General features: G+C 40.9%; 2 protein-coding genes across 2 annotated transcripts; one reads left to right on the forward strand and one right to left on the reverse strand.

Moving 5' to 3' along the window:
- Positions 1-202: 202 nt before the first annotated feature.
- On the reverse strand, positions 203-4,212 carry LOC108192666 (uncharacterized). The gene is made up of 11 exons (XM_017373469.2): positions 4,204-4,212; positions 4,073-4,118; positions 3,404-3,517; positions 3,185-3,289; positions 2,489-2,581; positions 2,308-2,400; positions 2,062-2,220; positions 1,914-1,970; positions 1,757-1,825; positions 761-1,687; positions 203-672 (listed from the first exon to the last, which is right to left on the reverse strand). Exons 1-11 carry the CDS (start codon positions 4,210-4,212, stop codon positions 203-205), a joined length of 2,142 nt encoding a protein of 713 aa, XP_017228958.2.
- Positions 4,213-5,730: 1,518 nt separating this feature from the next.
- On the forward strand, positions 5,731-16,313 carry LOC135150893 (2-oxoglutarate-dependent dioxygenase gloC-like). Its single transcript, XM_064088526.1, has 9 exons — positions 5,731-5,976; positions 13,402-13,594; positions 13,771-13,845; positions 14,086-14,137; positions 14,522-14,634; positions 15,341-15,440; positions 15,518-15,576; positions 15,924-15,998; positions 16,101-16,313. The coding sequence occupies exons 2-6, from the start codon at positions 13,516-13,518 to the stop codon at positions 15,370-15,372; spliced, it is 351 nt and encodes a 116-aa protein (XP_063944596.1). The 5' UTR covers positions 5,731-5,976; positions 13,402-13,515; the 3' UTR covers positions 15,373-15,440; positions 15,518-15,576; positions 15,924-15,998; positions 16,101-16,313.
- Positions 16,314-20,346: the final 4,033 nt, after the last annotated feature.

The following is a 20,346-nucleotide window of genomic DNA, read 5'->3' on the forward strand; positions in this document are numbered from 1 at the left end:
AATTCACCAGTCTCTGTGGGAACGAACAAATATATTACTTATGATCACGTGCGCTTGCGTGTAGATTTTTGCGAACAGTACATGCGGTAGACCACGTTTTTGAAACTCCACCACATACATGACTAACAAATGAAATTAATATCAGTATTCGCGAAATGGAAATAAATGAAATGATGTGAATGAATATTAATTACTACATAATTTAAATAGTACCTCCTAGGCAGGTACCAAAATAATTCTTCTTTTTGATGTCATCAACAATTTGTTGTAGCTTCTGGTGAAATACTCTTGCAATAATGTCAGGAGAGTTTTGTGGTGAGCAGCCTGGTAGATGCTTCATCATATGTAAAATTTCATCCCATAAAGCATTGCAGGTCATTGTGAGGAAAATATCTGGATGGCCTATGACGCGGCAGACAGCTAGTGCGTCTTGAAAATTCTGCTGCATATATCGCCTGGATCCCAAGAAATTAGCTGGTAAAATGAAACCTTTACCAACATTAGCAGTATCGGTATTCCCCTTCTGAAGTTTCTTGGAAATATTGGTATATAAATCACTACGCAAAATCTTTTGATGAGTACGTAGCCACCACAAACGCGCCTGCTCTACAGTAGAGAAAGCATCAACGACATATTGTTGGAACAAACGCCCACCCAAACGAACTGTGAGACCTGTTTAGCAAAATTTTATTTCATTAGCTTTTGAAAACATTGTGAAAATGAAGTCAAAACAAAAGCAGACAAAGATGAGCATGAATACCATCATTTTTTCGAACTTGTAGTTTGTAAGAGTAGTACTCTTTCATGGTAATCCGTTTCCTCTTCTTCTTGTTCTGGTTGTCAGGATCAACATATGGAATCTCATCATGGTAACCATCTTCACCCATGGGGAACAGTAGTGGGTATTGAAGAGCCATAAGTGAGGGGTGTACAGAGCAGATACGTTCAAAATCTTTTACATTAGGATCAATATTAGTCTTCTCAATAATAATATCCCTTTCACCAACTGTAGTGTTTATGTCTCCAACCAGAACAGCAGCTACCTCATCTGATGGCCCGATATTATTTTCACGGCCACTCTCCGAACGGCAGACTTTCATTTTTATTCTCAAATTCCTTATTGGCTGCTCTTTGAAGCGATCCCTGGCTTGTCTAAACTTCCTAACCAGCTGATTAGTTTCATCTAACATCCTTATCAAGCCTTCAACAATCTCAGAATTGACAGGCTCACCATCATCAACTCTTACCCATTTCATCCTATTCTGCACCTCATGTTCAGTGTCATATATATAAAGTTGACAAAACTTCAGATCTTTTCCATCATCAGGGATGAGTGTCCCAAAGACATGGTGATTTTGACCATTGAGACGATATACATAAGGAGCTCTTCCACGATTAATTGAGTAGTCTACTTTTCCACCAGTTGAAGTAAAGGAAAACATTGCATTGTATAGACGGATATGCTGCTTAAAATGCTTGGACTTGTTTTTATCAGTGTACAAATGCATGAGGTAATCAGGAGTTGGTGGAGTCAGTGGAAGTTTAATGGTACCTTGTCCACAACATGTGCTAAACTTAGGGATGCCCTTCGTAACATTTTTATTCACCCTCTCCTCTTTCCACATAATAGCATGACATTTGTTACAGCACTCGGTAGGAGGTCCCAAAGAGGCATAGCCATTTGGCACTGCAAAAAATTTAAAGCCTCCATTACAAATTCTTGTAGAGAAATAGTGGTATGAAAAGAACAAACTACCTTGATGCATAGGAGGAGCGTCTTCAAATGGCTCCGGTTCTGATGAGTCTTCAGAGACTTCACTGCCATCTACATAACATAATTTGTAATTTTAAAAAAGATAGGGAAATAGAATTAGGCAGGCATCATTAAAAAGTTAGATGCTCTAAAGTATTACCATAATCAGAGAGCCGTTCTTCGTCTTCAGAAGGTATATCAGTAGGACGGGAATTCTCTAATGGCAATAAACACATTTGAGTCATTAGTGTTCGAATAATTAAAGAATTGCAGGATCTAACCAGATTCTTAAGGATAGTTTTTTTTACCAATTTCTTCGTAATTGGTGTCATCATTTGTTGGCTGAAACAACCGTGAACAGCGTACTTGTGTAGTGTCAACAGAACGGTTTCTAACATTCTGTGTTGTACATGACTGAGGACTATTTGCTGAAGCAAATAGATTCTTGAATATATCAGAACGTGGGACTGTGCAAAAAAAATTAACTCATTAATTCTGTGAAATATCATTACATTCTGGAGCTATATATTCTGTTTTAATTTTAAGAGTGCAACCTGTTTTCTTATTGGGTGCAGATTCAGGGTTATTGGTGGATGTGGTAGTACTGCGGGTTGCTGCTTTATGCACACGATTTGTTGTACGGGTGCCTAAGTTATAAGCCGGTAAAATGTTATGTATTCTCAAAATAAAAGGTACACAAAATCATAAGATAAACATTGTAATACAAAGGTTTACCAGAAACATTTGTTATATTGGAAGGTGGTTGTCTAGACGGGTACATAGGCAGAGGTGTTGAATCAATTCCATTAGACTCAGCATTTAACATATCTAAAATAAAACAATGCACCAACAAATGGTGTCAAACAGGCAGCAGCATAAATAAAATGCAATCCATGTACTAATAAAACATATTCCATGAACTCTTAAATATGTGGCAAACAAAGTACCTGGCGTAAAATTTCTTGCAGAACAGGAGGTATTGTTCGATGAGGTTGTACTTCGGAAGGCTCCAGAACGGACAATGCTACTTGTACGGGGAGTATTTGTTGCACCAAATAAATTCTTGAATATATGAGAGCATGGGACTGTCCAAATGAATAAAGAAATCTATCATATATCCAAATGAATAAAGAAATCATAATTTAGAAAGCAGCTATATATTTTGATAGGATTGTAATATCACAACCTGTTGAATCTCTGGGTGCAGTCTAGGGAGTATTTTCGGACGTGGCAGCACGACGGGTAGCTGCCTTACGCCCACAGTTCCTTGTAGGATTACCTTTATTATTATCATAACAAATAGTGAATGAAAACACACAATCGCCAAAAATAAGAAATGGTGAATGAAAATACAAAATCATTATTATGATAACAATTGGTGAATGAAAACACACAATCGACATAAATGAAACACAAAGAAAATGCGCATACCTTCTAAATTTGTTATGTTGGAGAGTGGTTGTATAGTGTTCAATGTGGCCAGAGGGGGAGTATGGAATCCATGTGATTCAGAAGTGGGACTGCCTGTCAACACACCTAAAATAATAGGTAGAAAATGCAACAATATCTTTACTAACACTGTTTCTTTAACGGTTACCTTCATTATCAGAACAAATCGACATAAATGGAACACAAAGAAAATGAGCATACCGCCTAAATTTGTTATGTTGGAGAGTGGTTGCCTAGAGTTCAATGTGTGCACATTGGGAGTACGGAACCCATGAGAATTACCAACAACAGAGCTGGGACTGGCATTCAATCCACCTAAAAATATAGGTAGGAATAAAAAAATGCTGTACTAACACTGTTTGTTTTACTAACAACAGAAATAGTGAATTAAAACATAGATTCGACATAAATGAAATTAAAGGACAGTGCACATACCACCTAAATTTCTTATGTTGGACAGTGGTTGTCTAGAGTTGAATGTGGGCACAGGAGGAGTATGGAATCCATGAGAAATGGGACTGCCATTCAATACACCTAAAAAAACAGGTTGTTTGAGGCAACAATTCATTTTACAACAGTTATTTGAACTATTAATAAATGGTTTTACATGTGAGCAGTGTTGGTTGAAACTCACTCTGTGTATTGGAGGATTCCTGATGTGTTGTGTTCGACCCATGAATCTTTCTTCTCCTTCGAACTGGGCTGTCTACATCTCAGTTGTAATCAACCAAATAAACACGCCATAAATACAACAGAATGGAACCACCATCATAAATACAACGGAATGTAACCACCATCATAAATACAACAGATTGTAACCACCATCATAAACAATACATGGAAAATACAACAGAATGTAAGCAAAATCACCTTGCAAGGAGGTGAAATTATCAAGCTTGAGATGATCCCAATTAGCCTGAAAGTAAGGAGAAACCGTCTGTTATCATCTACAAAGAAAACATCTACCATTAAACCGAAAACAATACATGGAAAATACATACCTCTCTCATTAATATGCGGAAAATTCGCTAGCTGATAATCAATTTGAGAGCTGGAGATTTGAATTTTGTGGATTAGGGTTCGTAAGTTGCAGCTGCTGAGGAGTGACCATTGATTTAAATTTGAATTCATGGCTTGAATCAGGAATAGTAAGCACCACAGCGACGGAGTTGAGCTCAAAACAAAATGGACTTGAATGTGCAGCAGCTCAATGTCCTTCCATTTGAGGAATTTTAGTTAAATTTAATAGAATTATGCACAGACAGGAAGCAAAAGAAGTGGGAAAGAAGCAACAGGACAAATAACGTACTGGGGGAGCATTAATTAAGCTTTTCTGGTAATAAGATGTTATTTTACACCAACTATTAGAAAGATTGTAGAAGGGGGGGTTGAATACAATCTTTTACAAATTAAAAGATTCAAGAAGCAATACACTTAATCACAGCAAAACAGAACACACCAAGTATTTAAAAATACGGGTGGATTGAAAGATCCACCCGTGAGATTTTATATAGAAGAATCTGTGGATTGATTACAATTCGCACAGCTGCTGGTTCATCACTCAAACAAGTTCTAACTCTCAGATTTTTCTCTCAAGTAATTTGAACAAGTTCAACTGATGCTTCTAACTTGGTTATATACTCCAAGTTTTACAAAGTTTTTAGCTAGATTACAAAATGCACTCTAATCTAAAAACAATGCTGCACAACTTTGTCTTATGCATGCTTTCTGAGATGTCTTCATCTTTGACCATCATCTTGATTTGATCCAGATTGCACTGCATGAGATAAGTATGTTTCTGCTTCTTCTTTATTTTCCTAATTAGGCTTCCATGTCTATTTTAGTGTAATTCGATCCATGTGATTTGTCAGACTTAAGCTCTCACTACTAGAAAAAGTGGAATAGACATCGCACTTCAGACATCAGTTAGAATTGCCACTGATGTTAAAAATGCTTTTAACATCATTTTCACTTAAACTGATGTGTTAAAGTGCTTTAGACATCAGTTATTTATGCAACTGATGTGTAAGGTGCGTGTTTAAAAAAAAAAATCCACCATTCTCACCCCCATTTCCCCCCTTATCAAAAATCTCCCTCCCTTATAAAATTTCAACTTCCCTCCCTTAAACAAATTTCATCTCCCTCCAATATTCATAACATAAAACTTTAAACTAAAATCATTTAACCACAAATACATACATATAAAATATTTATATAATCAAAATCATTAAAATACAAAATCATATATATATATATATATATATAATTTTAAAATATAAAAATAATTAAAATACACAAATTAAATCATATATATTATAAATTTAAAATATTAAAAATTATAATTATTCCCCTAAATTAAAATATTAAACTAATTAAAACTACTCTCCTCACATACACACACAAATTAAAATTACCCAACACATTACAACCCAACACATTACAAATATAAATCAAAAAACATAACACAAAATAATTAAAACAAAACTTAAAAACATATATCGAATCCATCCGCTTAAAACATTCAGACACCCCTCTCTCGAACACACCCGACACACACCCCTCTCTGCTCTCAAGAACCCTAGATATCGCGCGAGCTTGATTCACCATCTCCGTCCGAGTTTAGGCGCTACTTCTCGATTCCGAGCTGTACAGCCTCGATTCCGAGAGCTGCTTCTTCAGTCCCGAGCTCCAAGAGCTGCTAGCTGCTAGTCGCGACCTCGATTTCAACTGCTCGAAGCTTGAGCTTAATCAGTCGATTGGAGCTTATTTATTGAGTTAGTAAGCTTTAATTGCTCTATACTTGCTATGTTTGGTTGTTGTTATGGATCAAAAATCGAGGGGTGAGCTTCGTGCTTTTTGACTGATCTCGCGAGTCGGAACTCAGACGGGTCCTCACGAGGTGCCTACGTATCTTCAGCGGGGTGAAGAATCAAGTCAAAAAACGTAGTTCTATTTTGGAGGGGTAGAGCCCTTTATATAGATGTCTCAGGGTTAGAGACTGATTAGAAGTAGGATCCCTGGTGTTAGAGTCCTAGTAGAAATAGGTATTTGAGTCAGAGATAGGATAGGACTGATCTCTGATCCTTATCTTGAGCTACTGGAGGTTATCTAGGACTCTAGATAGTTATCCATGAAATTCAGAGTTCTTGTAGGACTCTTGGAGTCCTGGACTCGTCAGTCAGACTCCTAGTAGGAATAGGATTCGAGTTCTGGGCCCTGACCGGGTTGGGGGCTCGTGCCTTGAGTTTGGGCAGCCCATGTTTCTCAAACATGGATGCCCAACGGGCTTTTTATAACCTCAATCTGCTAGCCACGAATTTTGGATGATAAACCCAGAATCCGGGCCTTATATTCTGGCCTTTAATCAGACCCGGCCTAAAAATAACCCAATAATTTTTAGGGCCAATTTCAGAGCCATATCATTTGCCCCCCAACTTTGGATAAGTTTCGTAGAAACTTTTCTAAAGTTTTAGAGCATCTCAGACGACTTTTCAAGCCTTTTCAATCACTTCTCGGGCCTATTCTGAGTAAGGTCAGCCATCTAGGCCGATTCTAGACTTTCCTTAGTCGATCCGAGGCATTTTGGGGGTACATCAAGTGTTCTGGGGCGCTTTTTGAGCGTTTTCCGGGCGCTTCCAGGGCGCCAGACCTCGCCCAGGTCGATTTAGGGCGCTCAGGGCGTCCAGGTCGACGCTGACGCGCAACTCGGGCGCACCTCGGGCGCTCAGGGGCGCTCGACCTCGCCCAGGTCGATTTAGGGCGCTCAGGGCGTCCAGGTCGATGCTGGCGCGCAGCTCGGGCGCTCATGGGCGCTCGACCTCGCCCAGGTCGACGCTCGCGCGCACCGTGGGCGCACCTCGGGCGCTTATGGGCGCTCACGGTCATTAGGTGTTTTTTGACACCCAAGTCAGTTGTCGACCTCACCCAGGTCGATTTAGGGCATCCTTGGTGCCCAGGTCGACGCTGTTGAGGTCCTCAGGCGCACCTCGGGCGCTCGTGGCGCTCCTGGGGCGCTCATAGGGCGCTCCCAGGGCGCTTCTCGGGCGCTCTCGGGCGTTAGGTGTTTTTTGTCACCTAAGTCGATTGTCGACCTCACCCAGGTCGATTTAGGGCATTTTAGGTGCCCAGGTCGACGGTGGTGAGGTCCTCAGGCGCACCTCGGGCGCTCTTGGCGCTCCTGGGGCGCTCATAGGGCGCTCCCAAGGCGCTTCTCGGGCGCTCTCGGGCGTTAGGTGTTTTTTAACACCTAAGTCGATTGTCGACCTCACCCAGGTCGATTTAGGGCATTTTAGGTGCCCAGGTCGACGGTGGTGAGGTCCTCAAGCGCACCTCGGGCGCTCTTGGCGCTCCTGGGGCGCTCATAGGGCGCTCCCAGGGCGCTTCTCGGGCGCTCTCGGGCGTTAGGGGTTTTTTAACACCCAAGTCAGTTTTCGACCTCACCCAGGTCGATTTAGGGCATCCTTGGTGCCCAGGTCGAAGCTGGTGAGGTCCTCAGGCGCACCTCGGGCGCTATTGGGGCTCTCGGGGCGTTCATGAGGCGCTCCCAGGGCGCTTCTCGGGCGCTCTCGGGCGTTGGGTGTTATTTGACACCCAAGTTAGTTTTCGACCTCACCCAGGTCGATTTAGGGCATCCTTGGTGATCAGGTCGAAGCTGGTGAGGTCCTCAGGCGCACCTCGGGCGCTATTGGGGCTCCTGGGGCGCTCATAGGGCGCTCTCAGGGCGCTTTTTGGGCGCTCTCGGGCGTTGGGTGTTATTTGACACCCAAGTCAGTTTTCGACCTCACCCAGGTCGATTTAGGGCATCCTTGGTGCCCAGGTCGACGCTGGTGAGGTCCTCAGGCGCACCTCGGGCGCTATTGGCGCTCGTGGGGCGCTCATAGGACGCTCCCAGGGCGCTTATCGGGCGCTCTCGGGCGTTGGGTGTTTTTTTGACACCCAAGTCAGTTGTCGACCTCACCCAGGTCGATTTAGGGCATCCCTGGTGCCCAGGTCGACGCTGGTGAGGTCCTCAGGCGCACCTCGGGCGCTCTTGGCGCTCCTGGGGCGCTCATAGAGCGCTCCCAGGGAGCTCGTTGGCCGCTCTAGGGCGCACTTGGATGTTGCGCGCCTTTTGGCACCTAAGTTGATTGTGGAGCTCACCCAGGTCATCAGATGCACTTAGGGCGCTTGCAAGGCGCACTTAGGGCGTTGGGTCCCCAAGCGCTCCTCGGTTGTTCTAGGCGCTCCTGGGGCGCTCATAGGGCGCTCCCAAGGCGCTTCTAGGGCGCTCTCGAGCGTTGGGTGTTTTCCAACACCATGTTGATTGTCGACCTCACCCAGGTCGATTTAGGGCGTGTTGGGAGCCCAGGTCTCCATGGTGAGTGTTATCAGGCACTCCTCAGGCGTTCTTGGCGCTCCTGGGGCGCTTATAGGGCGCTCCCAAGGCGCTCATTGGGCGCTCTCGAGCGTAATCATGTTTGATTATGATAGACCTAGTTCAGGTTGATCTAGGAGTTTAGAAGGCTTTTAAAGCCGAGACTCGCTGTGTCTAGTTAGCTTATTGTCTAATCGAGACTAGTTTTTTATTTGTTAAGTCAAACAATAATCCCTTAGGCATATCATAGGCCAATCTCTTAACTAAGACTGAGCCATGGCATGTGTTTTAGGGGCCATTTCTAGGCTTATTCTATAATGGGGTTGTATTAGGCTTTCTCAGGCTAAAGCTTGGAAGGATCAAGCTGAGGGCCACAGAAAGACCATAGAACCCCTGTTTCGAGTTGATTAATTCGTTGTAGATAAACAAATACTCAAGGAAAACATTGAAACATTAGATATGGAACAATCCTCGAGAAATTTTATTGAAACTATAGTAGAAGAGATAAATAACTGAAATCAAGAAAGTTTAAAACTAAATGACAATGGTCTATCAGACCTTATTCAATGGTGATCTACTTACTAAGACAATCAAACATAATAAATCTTCAAGTTGGTGGCGTGCCAACTCCTTGGAACCTTGGCTCCATCCAGGGTCTGAAAGTTGTACGAGTCGCGACTAGTGACACCACTGCTTTGGCTCCATAAGCTAACTGAAAGACTTCAAGTCTTGAGTCTCCACAGACTTTTAAGTTCTTGATTCTCAGAGTTCTAGCTAGTCCAAGGCACGCCAATAAGGCTTCACATTCAGCCTCGTTATTTGTGGCCGGGAAATCTTGCTTTGTAGAAAACTCAATGACGAACCCATCAGGGGTTTGGAGCACAAGCCCTGCACCATTTGTTTTTGAAACTTCGTCAAAAAGCTCATTAAGTTTCTCCTCTTCTTTGGGTTCCTCTACCCTACTCTCCTGCCCCCCGACTTCCTGGTTGTCAATGGTGCATTTAACTAGGAAGTCAGCCAGAGCTTGAGCTTTGATTGCCACCCGTGGCTTGTATCGAATGTCGAAATTTTCAAGCTCTACTGCCCACTTAATCAATCTTCCACTAGCCTTCGGGCTATGCATTATCATCCTAAGGGGTTGGTCAGTCAAGACTTCGATCTTATTTGTCCTCAGGACTCTGAAAGCCTCTCTCAGGCGCTCAAGGTGATCAGCTTTCTTCAAGCTCTTCACTAGCATATCATTGACATAGACCTCCACGGTCTTCTCATTTAGATGCTTAAACATCTTATTAGCTAAGCGCCAATACGTGGCTCTTGCATTCTTAAGATCAAACGCCATAACCTTTTCTGGTTTACCTCGGAACAAGGAGATGGGAACCAATTCCTTAATTGATAGAACCTGCCCCCCGACTCCCCCGGGTTTCAAGGCTGCAACATAACAACTCCTGGCCATTTTCTGGTCTCCTTTTTCTTCTCCTACCCCGTTTCTTGTGGGGAACTTGATTTTCAAGTGATATGTGGATGCTATGGCTTTAAAAGCATGCATCCCTGTCCTTCCTAGGATAGCGTTGTAGGTTGATGAGGCCTTAATGACCATAAAATTCAACATATAAGTGGCCTGTCGTGGCTCTGCTCCCATGGTTACTGGTAATTGGATTATTCCTTCAATCTTGGATTCTACTCCGTTGAAACCATAGATCGGCATGTTGGACGGTGTCAACTGTGAATCAGCATACCCCATCTTTTGATAAGCATCATAGAAGAGGATGTCTACAGAAGCTCCATTATCAACAAGAACCCTCTTAATAGATGAGTTTCCAATAACGGGAGTTATGACCAACGGGTCGTCATGGGGGAACTTCACCCCTTCTAGATCAGAATCATCAAAGGTTAACGCAATCTCGGTCTTGGCCCTCTTCGGGGGTTCTCCAACGATACACATCACTTCACGAGCATAAGCTTTTCGTGAGTTACTAGACAAGCCTGCTGCAGTCGGTCCTCCAGAGATCATATTGATCACGGGCCCTCGAGGCTCGGTTCTCCTATCATGATCATCATTGTCCCTATCGCGACTATCATTGTCATGGGGATTCCTATCTACATCCTTAGTATACCTGGACAACTTGCCTTTCCGGATCAAAAACTCAATCTCATCCTTCAACTGCCGACAATCATCGGTCTTATGTCCTGTATCCTTATGAAACCTGCAATACAAGTCCTTGTTTCTTTTTTCGGGGTCAGTCCTAATTGGCTTCGGCCATCGAACTCCTCCCTCTTTCTCAATTTCCATCAGAATCTGACTCCTAGGGGCATTCAGCCTTGCATACTCAGTGAACCTCGGTCCTGATTGTGACTTTTCACCATCATCCCTTTTCAAATACTTGTTATCAGCATCATATTCAGTATCGTTCCCACGCTTCTTAGAGTCCGTGGTTGGTCCCTGGTTATTCTGGGATTTTCTCATGCTTTCCTCCGCCTTAATATACTTCCCGGCTCTCTCTTGGAGCTCATTCATGTTGTCAGGGGCCCTCTTGGCTAGTGAGCGGCGGAAATTATCATCCGTGGTTCCTTGTTGAAGGGCGATCATCGCTACCTTTTGGTCCAAATCCGGGACTTTGAGCGCCTCCTTAGTGAACCTATTCATATAGTCTCGAAGGGATTCGTTCCTGCCTTGGTGAAGGTTCATCAACGAGGCTGAACTCTTAGCGTGGGTCTTACTCCCAATAAACTGTCCTATGAAAGCTCGGCTCAAATCTCCGAACGAGGATATAGAGTTAGGGGGTAGTCGACTATACCAGTGCTGAGCCATCCCGCTCAAGGTTTGGGGGAAGGCTCGACACTTGATGGCCTCCGTGACTGGTTGCAACAGCAATGCATTCATGAAGGTTCGTACATGATTCGCGGGGTCACCCGTTCCATCATATGCCTTAATAGTGGGCAATTTGAACTTTCGAGAAATCCTTGCTGCCATGATTTCCTCGGTGAATGGGGGGATCGGGTTCTCTGGATCACCTGCAGCCAACAAGTGAATTCTATTCATACCTGAGTTCTGAGGGTTTTCAGTCCTTTGTCGAGGTTCGGGCGGTGGCTGCCTGGCCTGTTGTGCCGCCCTGTCTCTTTTCAATTGAGCTATCTCCTGTTCATAAGCTCGAATCCTAGCTTCATACTCCTGGTCCGTGGGTCGACGGGACTCGGGGTTATTCGGCCTAATGTTGTGCTGGGAGCCTCGGCTCTGATTTCCATCTCTCCTTCTTCGTGGGGGAATATCGTAGTCCCTCTCTGAATCTTCAGAAGAGTCGTCCGTATAAACTACATACTCATCTGTTGGTCCTCTTGTGGTTGTCACAACGGTAGAGTAATGAGTCCCATGATCAGTGGCTGTGGCCACAACATTAGTCAGAGGGGGCAGCGTGCCAAAAATCATAGGAATCGAGGTTTGAGCAGCGGTGGTTGTGCCACTGCTAGCAAGGGTCAACGTGACTGGTGGTGTGGTGGTGATGGGATTTGAGGTTCCAGCGGTGACCTGAGACAAGGGTGGATCCTGGGTTGCGGTGTTGTCTCCATTTGAAGGTGCATGAATTTCTGAGCGTAATCTGGTGGACACCATGGTTGTTGTCTTCTTCCCACAGACGGCGCCAAATGTTATGGATCAAAAATCGAGGGGTGAGCTTCGTGCTTTTTGACTGATCTCGCGAGTCGGAACTCAGACGGGTCCTCACGAGGTGCCTACGTATCTTCAGCGGGGTGAAGAATCAAGTCAAAAAACGTAGTTCTATTTTGGAGGGGTAGAGCCCTTTATATAGATGTCTCAGGGTTAGAGACTGATTAGAAGTAGGATCCCTGGTGTTAGAGTCCTAGTAGAAATAGGTATTTGAGTCAGAGATAGGATAGGACTGATCTCTGATCCTTATCTTGAGCTACTGGAGGTTATCTAGGACTCTAGATAGTTATCCATGAAATTCAGAGTTCTTGTAGGACTCTTGGAGTCCTGGACTCGTCAGTCAGACTCCTAGTAGGAATAGGATTCGAGTTCTGGGCCCTGACCGGGTTGGGGGCTCGTGCCTTGAGTTTGGGCAGCCCATGTTTCTCAAACATGGATGCCCAACGGGCTTTTTATAACCTCAATCTGCTAGCCACGAATTTTGGATGATAAACCCAGAATCCGGGCCTTATATTCTGGCCTTTAATCAGACCCGGCCTAAAAATAACCCAATAATTTTTAGGGCCAATTTCAGAGCCATATCAGTTGTTTTATTGGTTTATATTGTGCTATTGTCTACATATGAAGATTTTTGATTTGGGTGTTCTTGTATATATATGAGGGCTACTGATTTTTAGGGGTATTGGGTTAATTTTGTGCTATTGTGCTAGTGTTTGTGATTTGTATCTCTGGTATATAGGGCTATTAGTTTAGGGGTATATATATGTGATTTGTATCTCTGGTATATAGGGCTACTGATTATGTTGAATATTAGTTTAGTTGAATAATGATACTGATTGGTGCTATTGTGTATATATGAAGCTTTTACTGGTGTTCAATATGCTGATTGTTTGTAATTTGTTGTAATTTGAATGCACATCAGGTAGGTTGTAGGTATGTCGAGTATGGATAAAGAATGGATTTTGAAAGATAGGGATTCGTTGGATTATGAAATTGGTGTTGAAAAATTCTTGATTTATGCTGAACAAAACTGCAAGAATCCTAAGAAAGTACCTTGCCCCTGCTCGAAATGCGTAAATTTATCGGTCTTTATATCTAAACATAAAATTAGTAGAAAGTCATAGCCATGTTAAAGCTGTATGATTCATAAGATTTCATATAAAATTTTGCAAAAAATGTGTGTAGGCATGTAAGGGCACTGGTTTCTTTTATCTCATTAATCATGGGATAGAAATTGAGTTGATACAAAAAGCGCTTGAAGAGAGCAGAAACTTCTTTTGTCTTCCCCTCGAAGAGAAGATGAAATTGGCTTGGAAGGAGCACAGAGGTTACACTCCCCTTTGTTCGGAAAGACTAGATGCCTCTTTACGTTACCAAGGTACTGTATATAAAGTTTATGATCTTGAGTGATATTTTACTGTCCTCGCGTCCAAATTATCCACTTATACCATTCAGTTCATAGTCTTCTTATTAATTAGACCATCTAGACAGCTGTTTCCTGATCTTGTATATTCACATTGTCTGTATCGACTCCATCAGCCAAATTACATGCAGGTGATCTGAAAGAGACGATCTATATAGGTCCCATAGAAGATGATAAAAGCTATCTGAACCAGTGGCCTTCACGAGGTATGTTTATACTAACCCATGTCGGTCGATGAACAAACATTATTTTATTTCCTTGATGCTGCAAAATTATTGAGGCAGGTAGTAGGGAAATATGTAGGTTGTATCTGAGTTGGAAAATATATTTCCTCATTACATAATTTACGCGTAATATATCATTGTAATAATTATGATCTGAAGGACTGCACTATATCTTTCTAGTTTGAGATTACCAAATTAGTTTTCATGCTTGGCAAAATTCAGAAATATTACCATCTTGGAGATTCACAATGGAACTATACTATGAAAAAGTCAGGTAAGTATACTTTGTCGTAGTCACATTTCAGTGTTTTTTATGTGTTAATTGGCTGATGATGGGAATCAGTCAAATTACCTTTATGGATAATGTAGCAAGTTGTGTTAACTTGATAACATACTTCTGTTAAATATCTCCTTGCTACGATCAAATCTGCATCAGCATAACCAAAGCCTGCTCCTAATAATAAGTTTGTGTCTAGTAATGCCTTATATGAGTGTTTGTATACCATAAATTCTTTCTATGTGGGTTTGGATCCTGCTTATCTGATGCGAGATATGTTGTGTATGATCAATGTTGTATTTTCTTCTCTTATTTGAGATATGTGAGGTTGCAACAAGACCTTGTGACATTCTGATGATATACTGGTGTGTGCTTTCTTAGGGCTGCCGGAAGAAGGTTGATATCTCTGATTGCTTTGGCTTTAAACCTAGAAGAAGACTTTTTTGAAAAAGATGGACCCGTGGACCCTTTTCTTCGTCTACTACACTATCCAGGTTTACTTGTATAATATTAATAGTAACATTCATGTCTCATCATAATAATATCCAGTTTATACTTTCTTGATGCTATAAATTAGGATAAGATTTTTTTTTCTTTGACGGTGTGCGTTAACGTTTCACATATTAATGTACTGGAACAGTAAATCTCTACCCCATAATATCTTAACTTATAGTATGTATTATCTTAACTCTATAAACACCATTTTCAAACTTAATAATCTTTGAAAATGTGTATTGTGCCTTCTGTTGGTCTTATTGTGAATGTGACATCTATTTGTTGTGAGGTGTTTTGGCTAAATAGGTGCTTATCTATAGAAGTACTTCTTTATCTGACAAAAACAACCTGATTTATACGGGATTGCATCAATTAAGTCATTGTTAATATAAACATCATTTCTTCAATCTTAGTTACACATAAGTATGTATAGAACAGTTCACTGTGTTAATAATAATTTTTTTATCATTTGATCCTAATCTTTGTAGTTTGTTGGTCCTTTTTTGTTCAGATGTTTCTTCCTTTGTTGTTTCTTTTTATTTATCTAAAGTTTCAGGAATTCAGGAGGTCTCTTACACTGGAAACATGACTACATGAGTGCCCACGTGAACGAGCTTATGCTCTCTTGTATTATTTTGCTTGCCGGAACATGAAATCAAGAGGATATGCTTCGGAAAAAATGTTTATTGAGCTTTTCATTTTCAGGTGAACAGGTGTTTTGGACGAGAAGGTTTTAGGTTCATCAGCTCATTCAGATTATGGAATGATGACTCTTTTAGTGACTGATGGGGTTCCTGGACTTCAGGTATGTTTAATATGTCGCTTAGCTTTAATATCCTTATTCATGTCTGTGCTATTTGGTTAAGCATTCGAAGTACACAGGTATGTAGGGAAAAAGCTAAGAAGCCACAGGTCTGGGAAGATGTACCTCATATCAGCGGGTAAGTCCATAATCACAAAGCTCTTGTAATTTGGAGAACATCAGTCAGTTTTTTCTCTTCTAAAAAAATTATTATATTTATGGTGTTAAAAGACGAGACAATTGACAAAAAATAGGCAAGAAAATCAGAAGTTTAATACACAAGTAAAATTTATCTGAGTTAGAACTTGGATGGGCCAGTTGCGAAAAGGTAATTTGGATTTATGCAAAGGGTGCATAATTTTATTTCCTTGCATTATATAACCAATGACCCAATCTATCACTAGTCATTACATATTATTGACTTATATTTTGTACCAGTAAAATTGTATAATTAGAACCCTTTCCTAACTGTAAATGTTTATGCAGGGCCTTTGTGGTTAACATTGGGGACATGATGGAGAGGTGGACTAATTGCCTGTATCGGTATTACCTCTTGGAGAGGTGGAATAATTTTAAGTATTTAAATGAGATTATTAAAATGCAGAAAGTTAAGTTAAGAAATGCATACTGATTTTGGTAATTGCATGTATGTTATATTTCCAGTGGGCTGCTAGGAGTCGCAAGACTTACTCTAAGGCGGACCTCGACATCGTTCGGCTCGAGACACTGGATTATATCCAATCAATTATGTAGTTTGTATTCTCATAATTAGATCATGTTATCGGATATTATAGGATCTGCACTTTAAATTTATGTTTGGATATATGGTGTATTGGTTGAATGTTGGTTATATTGGTTTATTAATGCAAATCAGATTTGGAGGTTGATTTTGATAGTTTTGCATTTGATTTTGGTAGTGTTGCAATTGGTTTTGGTAGTTTTGCAATTTATTTTGGTAGTTTCGCTTTTGATTTTGGTATGCTGAAATTGGTTTGGTATTTGGTAGTTTTGCAGATTTGGTTTTGTAAACAGGTTGGTTAGACATCATTTATACAGTAAAATGATGTCAAATTATATTAATGCATAACATCGGTTAGAAAAGATAACTGATGTTAATATACCATTATAACATCAGGCACTATAACTAGAACTAATGTTATTGATTGTTAAAACATCAGTTCATTTATAGTTGAATCGATGTTAAAAGATATAGACATCAGTTAGTAGCTGATGTAACCAATAAACTCGAACGATGTCTTTGTGGGTGATGTTAAAGGCATAGAGCTTTTACATCGGTTAATAACCGATGTTAATGACAACAATAGACATCGTCTACCTTAACAGAAACCGTTGTTAATGATAACAAAGAAATCGGTTCCCCTATGTTTAGACATCGTTTCTAGCAATAAACCGATGTAAAAAGAGAAATAGACATCGGTGTTTTTGAGCAATCGATGTAAAAGGTTACAACAACATCGTTTTTTGGGGGAAAAACTAATAAATTGGCATGTCTAGAGTATGTTAGATTAGATTAGAATATCATATTATGATCATATTCAGAAGATAAAAGTGTGTTAAAATTGGAAAATTGATTTATTATATCGGTTTTTTAAGTGGAAATGATGTAATAAGTGGTCTTTTACATCAGTTACTAACTGATGTTAAAGACAGGGACCTTTAACATCGCCCACAGTAACATCAGTTGAACTTATACGGGACATCAGTTTTTAACTGATGTATATTAGCATAATTCTAGTAGTGTCTAGTCACTTTCAACTGCTCTTTACTTCATCAGTTGAAGGTTCTGGTTGCTTTCAACTGCTCTTGACTTTATCAGTTGAATGCTAGGCTCATCAGTTGAATGAATTACAAACTTCATCAGTTGAATGCTGTTCCAGTCTCATCAGTTGAATTCCTCAGCATCATCAGTTGAATACTTTGTCTTCAGTTGAATGCTTGATATTCATCAGTTGAAACATCATCCAGTCTTTATCAGTTGAATAGTTACATCTCATCAGTTAAATATCCTTCACTTAGATAAAATTACATGGCATTGGATATTTACAATTAGCCATCCTATTCTACCCATCCGTTGATAATTCCCAAAGATAAGAAATATAACAATTACAACTGAAATTTGATAAAGATTCTAAGTAAGACATGTTACAAAATGTTTATGTTATCATCAAAAATTATTGATTCCTAACAATCTCCCCCAATTTATGACTGGAGAAGATGCAGACATAAATTCTACACTTGATGATAACAAAACATTAATAAAATAAAATGCAGAATTTAAATACAAGAGTTAGAAAAGTTTACAGATGATTATGCTCCTCTAGATTGAGCAGTTACTTGTTCCTAGAAGATCTTCTTCTTCTGGACTTAAGTTTTTCTTCAAGAATATTAATTTGTTTCTGAAAGATCCTGTAGAACCATTCTTCATCACTATCTTGTCTGTTGAGCTTGGATTGGAGAGTCTTCAGAGTATTCAAGCTAGCAACCTTGAGTTGATCTTTAGGTCTGAAAAATCTCCTAACACCTTGATTGTCCCTAAATTCCATGACTGGAGTAGGTTCATGATGAATTTTCTTTCCAGTGTAGGGGATTTTCAGCCTTCTTTGCAGACTAGCATCTGAGTTCCATTCCTTCCTGATCTCAAGGATTCTCTTTAGTACCATTTGCTTTGCAGGTGGTGTAAATCCTCCAGTCCTCTTCATAGATCCATATATTTTTGTTAGAGAACTGAATCCCTCAGAATTCAGAACTCTGTGAAGAGGCCAGATGACATCACCCTTGTTTTTGTAAGAGAATACCAATCTTTCAGGTAATTTTGAAGTTGCTTCTATTCCTCTTACTTCTTGAAGATCATCCAGCTCCAGCTCCAACTCAGAAATTTCTTCAATGTTAGCAATGATGAGATAGTCATCAGGATTTTCAGGTTCTTTTGGAGGTTTAGGAGGGTTAGCCATCCTCTTAGCCACAGACTTGACTTTCTTCTTAGGCTTGGAAGTTTCTTGAACAAGAAAAGCTGGAATTGGAATATCTTCCAAGTCAATTGGCTCCTCCTTTGGCATTATTGGCTCATCATGGAAGTTGACATCTGGATGTACTACTGTGGTGTCCTTGATTGGATAGGAAGGCTTTGAGATAGACTTTTCTGGCACTTCTTCTCTTCTCTTGGCTGCCTCAGGCATCTTAGTTTTAGATTTGACTCTCTTTTTCTTTGGAGAAGATTCAAGAGGCAATCTTTTCTCATTTAGAAGCTCAGCTGCCAACTCCTCTTCCAGCTCAATAGCATACCTTTCATCAACCTCTATTTCTTGATTTAAAAAGAGTTGAGATTCAAGCTCCTCTTTTTCACATTCTCTGGCCACCTCTTCAGCTTTTGCAAATGAGTAGTGAGGATGGCCAGTTCCAATAAACAGCTTTTGGCCTTCTCTGTAGATGATGGCAAAATGAGCTTTTAAAGCCACATCTGTACAGTCTTTGTAACTTTTGATCTCTTGGCCCAAAAGCTTGTATTCATTTTTGTCAGGCCTGGCTAGTGGAAAGTAGATTGAGCTTGAGTCTTTTCTAGGCTTGGAGTAACCACAATTGCTTGGAGATAGAATGGCCTTAAACTCATTCACAAATGATGGCTCACCCTTTTCTGTCTTGGAAGGAATAACAATCTCAGGTGTAATCACCCTGAGAATTGTAGTTTTGGTTGGAAAAGAAATTTGAGCTGTGGTGGCTGTAGAAGATTTCTTGCCCAGTTGAGCCACTCTCTTTGCAATAGAGTCCAATTCTTTCATCCTTTCAATCTTTTGCTTTTCCCTTTCAGTGTGGAAAGGAGGAGGAATTTGGCTGATCAATTCTGCAGGAGTTGGTAATTCTTTCTCCCCCTTTTTGTTAGCAGCAAGTGTAGGGGATGGACTGGGAAGTGAAACACCAGAGGCAAGAAGAAGATGTTGAAGAAGTCCAGTCTGAATTCTTTGATGCTGCAACATCTCTTCCATTCTAGAGTTTAGGATATGGACATTTCCTTCCAGAACTTCCACTTGCTTTTCCAATTGAAGTTGCTTTTGCTCAGATGCAGAAAGTGCTGATTTGACTTTAGCTGGAAGCTTTTCATCAATTTGCTTGGTCAGGTCAGTCTTGACAGAGGCAATGAGAGAATTGAGATGCTCTATCTCATGCTGAAAATGGAGAGATTGATATTTATGAAGCTTGAGATTGTCTAGAGCCTGACTGGCAATAGTGGCAGAGATGGCTGGAGAGGAGGATGAGCTTGCAGATTGTGGTTGAAGAATGGTGGAAGCTTGCCTTTGCAGCTCCATGCTAACAACAATGGCATTGGCAGATTGCATGGAGAGCCATGAAGGTAGAGAAGTTGTAGGTTGTTCAACAAGAGATTCCTCAAGAGCATCATTGAGGTCTTCATCACTATCATCATAATGGAAATCATCTCCAGCATTGGCAGGCAGAGCTGTAAGTGCCTCCTTTGCTCTAAGCATAGAAGATGTAGTGTGAATCAAATTGAGGTGCCTCTCAGCTGCTTGATTATCCAATCTGGCAAAGTCTTGAATAGAAGACATCCCATGAGTAAAAGTCACAGGGTCTAGTGAAACACTATCCAATATGGATCTGTATTCAGCTTGAAACTCTTGTTCACTAAACCCTTCATTGACACCTGCATTTCTCTCAATTTCTCTCTTTTCTTGCATCAAGGGCTCCCCTTGGCTCACCACACCACTTACCTCTCCCTCACTTACCCTTACTAAAGGGTCACTCTTATCCTCTCCTTTTTCCTGGCTAGAAGAAAATGCCAGACTCTCCACACCCTCTCCTTTTGACAGCTCACTAGGCTGCCTCTCCACTCCATAGCTCACTCCACTCAATCCTAGAAGTGTTTGTGCTACCATGT

Source organism: Daucus carota, chromosome 2 (genome assembly GCF_001625215.2).
Source record: "Daucus carota subsp. sativus chromosome 2, DH1 v3.0, whole genome shotgun sequence".
NCBI lineage: Eukaryota > Viridiplantae > Streptophyta > Magnoliopsida > Apiales > Apiaceae > Daucus > Daucus carota.

What these genes read in the sequence shown, in the direction of transcription:
- LOC108192666 (XM_017373469.2), bottom strand. An exon ending in CAACATAACAAATTTAGGCG is followed by an intron (nt 3,290 to 3,403) that starts GTATGCTCATTT and finishes CTATTATTTTAG; the next exon opens with GTGTGTTGACAGGCAGTCCC. An exon ending in CAATATAACAAATGTTTCTG is followed by an intron (nt 2,401 to 2,488) that starts GTAAACCTTTGT and finishes CTTATAACTTAG; the next exon opens with GCACCCGTACAACAAATCGT.
- LOC135150893 (XM_064088526.1), top strand. Translation starts at nt 13,516, where the DNA reads ATGAAATTGGCTTGGAAGGAGCACAGAGGTTACACTCCCCTTTGTTCG. An exon ending in GAACCAGTGGCCTTCACGAG is followed by an intron (nt 13,846 to 14,085) that starts GTATGTTTATAC and finishes GGCAAAATTCAG; the next exon opens with AAATATTACCATCTTGGAGA. An exon ending in CTATACTATGAAAAAGTCAG is followed by an intron (nt 14,138 to 14,521) that starts GTAAGTATACTT and finishes GTGCTTTCTTAG; the next exon opens with GGCTGCCGGAAGAAGGTTGA.